The 5,572-nt window shown below is 31.9% G+C and overlaps 1 protein-coding gene across 7 annotated transcripts; it reads right to left on the bottom strand.

Annotated features, from left to right (window-relative positions):
- Positions 1-365: 365 nt before the first annotated feature.
- On the bottom strand, positions 366-3,017 carry LOC109338195 (ribonuclease P protein subunit p25-like protein). Of its 7 annotated transcripts, none has more exons than XM_019575372.1 (8): positions 2,805-3,017; positions 2,609-2,689; positions 2,405-2,493; positions 2,228-2,302; positions 1,387-1,448; positions 1,244-1,297; positions 957-1,133; positions 366-729 (listed from the first exon to the last, which is right to left on the bottom strand). In XM_019575372.1, exons 1-8 carry the CDS (start codon positions 2,925-2,927, stop codon positions 623-625), a joined length of 768 nt encoding a protein of 255 aa, XP_019430917.1. In that variant the 5' UTR covers positions 2,928-3,017; the 3' UTR covers positions 366-622. The 7 variants fall into 7 exon arrangements, with proteins under 7 accessions (XP_019430917.1, XP_019430916.1, XP_019430915.1 ...); XM_019575371.1 differs by having other exon boundaries at positions 1,244-1,300; XM_019575370.1 differs by having other exon boundaries at positions 1,238-1,297; positions 2,805-3,016.
- Positions 3,018-5,572: the final 2,555 nt, after the last annotated feature.

A 5,572-nucleotide genomic window follows, 5' to 3' on the forward strand; every position in this document is an offset into this window, starting at 1 on the left:
ATATTTTGTTAGTATGCGAAAAATTGACATTTAAAGTAAAGCGCATTTCTAGGAAATTCCAAACATTTTGATTTACTTTTAAGATTTTCTAAGTTGCATTGTCGTGTTAATAAGAACTCAAAACTCTTTTCCAAATATTTTTCAAAGTTTTTAATAATGGAGAAATAATATGTCGATAGATAAACACACATTTGAAAAACAAAAGCAAAATCAATTATAATTTTTTTTTTAAATTACATAAAAAGATTTTAACTCTAGATTGAATGTTTATAGAAAATATATTATGTAAAATTGAAAAATCCATAGCATTAAAGAAAGAAATCAAAGTAAAATCCAGAAATCAAACTTTGAAAGGCTTACTTCTATAATTCTATAAAACAATTATATAATTTTGGCTTTTTTAAAGTCTTTAAACAAAGGGAATATATCTCATTGAACCTACCGAACTTAGCAAAATTGAAGAGGCTACAAAAGAAAAGAAAAAGAACTACAAAAACAAAACTGCATTAACATGGCTGCAACAGGTTTCCAATAACACCAAAATATAATCTCACCAAAAATTATGCAAACAGGCTACCATATTCTAACTTTAAGCTATACATGACAACAAACACCAACTTGATCAAGCAGCTGCTCCTCCGTCTGCTCCATCAGTTCTAAAATAACGACCGCGCCCACGGCCTCGTCCCCTTCCACGTCCGCGGCCTGCAAAACCATCAAACAGAACTACTAGAGTCCACTTGAGGAAGTTGTGGGATGAAAACTCTAAAATGCTAAAATAAGGAAGGTGTATGACAGCCATGACTCCATAGGAAGCACCATATAATGCAAATAGCATAGCAAAATAAGTTTTTTAACTTAAAAACCCAAATCCATTCATTATGCCAGCACCTAATACTGATCAAAATCTGATAATGCCACAACTAAAATTTAGGCATAACAATTTGCACACTTACCACGTGAGGCAGGTGGTGCATCATATTCACCATAGTCATAATAACCAACCGGCTGCGAACCATAGCCCTGTCCTCGTCCCTGGAAACCACGACCCCTTCCACGACCACGCCCTCTGCCACCATAGCCACGTCCACCATCCCAACCATCACCATATTCCATACCCCCATTGTAAAATCCTACATAGGAAAAATAAACGACGTTCAACAAAACATTTCTGATCATTCTAAATCTATACTACAGCCAACTGCAATTCAATAAGTGAAACGAAAATAAGCAATACCTCTACCTCTACCCCTGCCCATTCCACGACCACGCCCCCTTCCTCGCATCCTTGGGGAGCCTTCTGTACCAGATTAAATTATAGTAAACATGTCATAATAGCCACAAAAGTCTATAATATTAAAAGAAGAAAAAACTATTAAAATCCACCTCCACCATCTTCATATTCATTTAAAGGTTTTACTTGATCAGGTGGAAGAGGAGGTTGGTACCTGCATGAGAAAAAAGACTTAAAATCTTGCCAATAGTGAATACAATTAAAAGGCATGAATCAATATAAAGCATAAACTCGGGGGAGAATCACTTTCGGTACAAAATCCATCATTCCCAAACACGTAAGTATGACAGCAAGATAGATGTTTTAATAAAATTTAAGATACTGCCGCTGAATCACTGATTTTAGAAACAATGAGATTATATGTTTGAAATGAGAAACCTGGAGAGACTTACAGAATTTAATCAAAACATGTTTTAATAAAAAGCTCCTGGTCCTCACTAATTCCCAATTTGATAATAAGATAATGGAAAATGTTAAAATCAGCCCTTAGGGCAGAGGACAAGAAACTTAATAGAGTAAATGGAAAAAAACAAAGTAATACCAAATTTATTTCGATTTCTTAAAGGGCTGAGGTTAACATAACCCTTAATAATCTCCTACACATCCATTATGCATCAATTTACTTCAAAAACAAAGTAATATCAACACATATATTTAACATTAGGCGACTTTATCCCTGCAACTTGTTCAACTAAAATAACAAGCACGGAAAGCCTAACCAACCTATTATGAAGCTAAGTTGCAACATGGCAAGTCGTCTCCAGAATGAAAATTGATATAAAAAATAAATAACTAGATAAAAGACATTTTATTTGAAGTAAAACTCCAAAAGAGTGAAGCTAAAGTGACAGAGTCCTAATAAATAGATAGGCTCATTAAAATACACATCTAACAATTGCATGCCAGACATAGAAATACCAGACATGTTCTTACCCTGTGGATGAGGTATCGAGTTCTTTCTTCGACAAAGTAATTGTGATCATTGAAACATGGCGTGTTGTTTCCAAACTGAGAAAGTAAAACACAAACCAAAACAATCACTTCCATTCACACATATATTGAATATAATTGAATTTATAAGAGTCTCATAGAACAAATAACAACACATACGGAAGAAGGCCTTCTTCTAGTGGCTCCCAAGTGTCAGTTATATCAGTTGATCCAATTACTGTGTTTTGATGCAGACCAATAATCCTTCTCTGAAACAATTAAACCAATCAATTAAGATAGATACACAGATAAATAAATGCAAACTAACATATTTACATTAAGATACATAGATAGATAGATGGATAGATAGATATTCACTCCCACCTTGATCAGTTCAGCAATCACTACAGTCTTATTGATTGCACGTCCCATCGCTTTTAGGACAATTTCGTCAGATCCTCTTTCCTACACAAAGATATAAAACGACACAAGGTTTTAAATAACGGTTGCCGTTGCAGTCGCGGTTTCATTAACTCCCAAAACCATGAGATATCGAGTTAAAATAAAATAAGTAACGAACATGGAGGAGAGTGGTGGCATAGGTGATGTAATTTCTCATCCTTCCTTGAGTAGTAACGCGTATCTCGTTTTCTTTTATAGGATTCTCCAACTTAGGCTTCTCTACCCTCTGATATCTATCCATCTCTGATTCTGAGAAAACAAAAATAATAAAACAAAAATAACAGAGCAGAGGACAGTAAATATGGTTAAATATATCAGAGACCGTTGGGGATAAAATGATATGCTATGATGCCACTTACTCTTATTTTTTTCTGAGTTGGTTAGTTTTGGGTTTGAGATATGAAAAGAAAAGAAGAATGAAGGGAAAGGAAAGGGTTGTTGAAACTTGAAAGAGTAATTAGAAGAGAAGAGCAGAGGAAGAAGGCTGATGAGTAGGGCTATGTGGTTGCGGTCTTATCGCCGTTGAGACCGTAATTCTCACACTATCTACATGCCGCGTGGATTAGTTTAATCTTTCTCCCAACTTTTTTCCTATTAAATACCCGATAGGAATTCATGCCTTGATTCTTATATATTTTTTGTTTTTACTCATATTATTTTGAATGAGAAAAATGTGATTTTATGATAAAAAATAATAAAAGTAATATAAGATGTTATCTTTTGTGTTATTATTGTAGAATACTTATTTTTTCGTTAATAAAGATGCTTGCTGGTTATTAAAACAACTAGTTTTATAAGGACTTAAATAACTTGCTACCAATTAATCTGCATCTAATTAAGCTAAAAGTTAACAATAATTCATGTATGTGTGTGTTGCTGCTATTATTGTTATTTTAACTTTTATTATCATTTAATGTATATTTACAAATTTTTCATATATAAATTCATTCGAGTTCTAGTTTTTGGTTCTTCTGTATTGTTTCTGGATTTGGACTGTTACGGTCTAGAATCTTTTTTATAGAATGGCCCAATTAGAAGGTTGGTCTACCCTTACTAATTTATAAAGGAATTCAATATCTATGTATCCTTATAAAAATTTATTCACTATTCATTTTTATTACTTTTTTAAAAGTCAATAATAATTAAATATGAATAATGGATAAATTCTTTTTATAAAATTTATAAGTTTACATGAATTCAACTTGATGTTCACGATTTTCCAATGTGAACTCTCCCTTAAGAACTCAATTGCAGATAATAAATAAATCTTAGGACCTAATTATAAATATGAAGTTTATAAATCAAATTACAAATTATTACAAGTCCAATAGCATCTAGTAAATAATTAAACCTTAAAATTTTAACATCATAGCACATGGATGCCTAAACATTTTACAGTTTATAGAAATTTTGTAAAAAGGGTAATATTTATGTACTGAAATATTTATATACAGTCTGCGCATCATGTATTACTCATTTATTTTATTTAAGAGTCGATAATAATTAAAAGTTTGTTAGTCAGAATATAAAAAAAAATTACACTATAAATGAATTATGTTTCTTTTTTCAATCCACTCATCCAACCGTTAATATATAATATGTGGTCAAAAGTCTAGGTATTGGTCGATAGAGTAGATCTCTAGAGATTAAAATGTCAAATATTTAATTTCAATAAGCAATGCTTATTGGATGAGTAGTTACACATCTCGAAAATAATTAATTCCTTATATATAGGGAGAGTGAATCATTATTAGTATTGTTGTGAAACCTGAGCCGGACGTCAAACTGAAAAAAATATCATATTAGGTTTAACTAGTTTAAACGACTAAACCGTCCGGTCTGACCGGATAATTTTATACATAATTAATATTTTTTATCTATAAATATATAATTAGGTAAATGTAAAAAAATTATAATTAATAATTATGTGTAATTATATTGAAGTAGCACATCTTTATCTTTTTTGGACTAAAGTAAAACAAAATATTTGAGTGGTGTTCCATTTTTTTTTTATTTTTTAGTTGAACCGTCCGATTTACTTTCCGGATTAATGAGATTGAACCAGGTTTAACGCGGTCGGATTCAAAGCAGCTCAACCCTAACTCGGTCAAGACTGCAAACTAAAGTCGTTTTCAAGTCCGATCAGTGGTTAGACCAGTCGAACCGTTTAATCTGGTCGTTTTAAGACAAATATTTTTTCCTAGTTATTACGAATTTTGACTGGGTACACTAATTTCATTGCCGATTAATTACTCACAATAATACCATTTTGAAGATCGTATTAGTTTTTGTTGAAGTCACCCACTTTCCTTTTTTTCTTTCTTAACTACCAGTTCTTCTCTAATCTTAGGCCTGGACTAATCTATTGTGCATCACTTTGATTTCTTTTCCCAAGACAGTTAAAAACCGAATGCATGGTACCACAAATGTTTCACTGAAATGTACAGAACAACAGCTTTGTAGTCCAGGAGATTGCACTAGAATAGCTAGCACTCATATGAGTATACTCCTGGAGAAACATTTGTTTAGTGAGTGGCAACCAAATATACATATAAATGTGATGGAAGACACTATACTACAGTTACATTCAAATGGATTAGATTTATGAATATTATATCTCCAGGGGAATAAATTTTTTGTAATCATAAATATAATACAAGTCATGAGTCAAATTTTATAAACTAGGAAGTCGATTTCTGAAAACTAAGATGAGAAAAGTGCATATGCCGGGCCTTCAAGCTTATTGAGCAGAGGCTAGAAACAAAAGAAGAAACTTATGTTATGCAGGCCCTATCATTTTATTGAATGGCTCTTAAAAAGTTAAATTAGTGTTAGAATCTAACAAAAATATGTGATACTTTCTTATTTTTAACATAACTACACATT

This window comes from Lupinus angustifolius, unplaced genomic scaffold (genome assembly GCF_001865875.1).
Source record: "Lupinus angustifolius cultivar Tanjil unplaced genomic scaffold, LupAngTanjil_v1.0 Scaffold_19_42, whole genome shotgun sequence".
Taxonomy (NCBI): domain Eukaryota; kingdom Viridiplantae; phylum Streptophyta; class Magnoliopsida; order Fabales; family Fabaceae; genus Lupinus; species Lupinus angustifolius.

What these genes read in the sequence shown, in the direction of transcription:
- LOC109338195 (XM_019575369.1), bottom strand. Translation starts at nt 2,927, where the DNA reads ATGGATAGATATCAGAGGGTAGAGAAGCCTAAGTTGGAGAATCCTATA. An exon ending in ATGCCACCACTCTCCTCCAT is followed by an intron (nt 2,690 to 2,804) that starts GTTCGTTACTTA and finishes ATCTTTGTGTAG; the next exon opens with GAAAGAGGATCTGACGAAAT. An exon ending in GGGCAGGGGTAGAGGTAGAG is followed by an intron (nt 1,134 to 1,237) that starts GTATTGCTTATT and finishes TTTCCTATGTAG; the next exon opens with GATTTTACAATGGGGGTATG.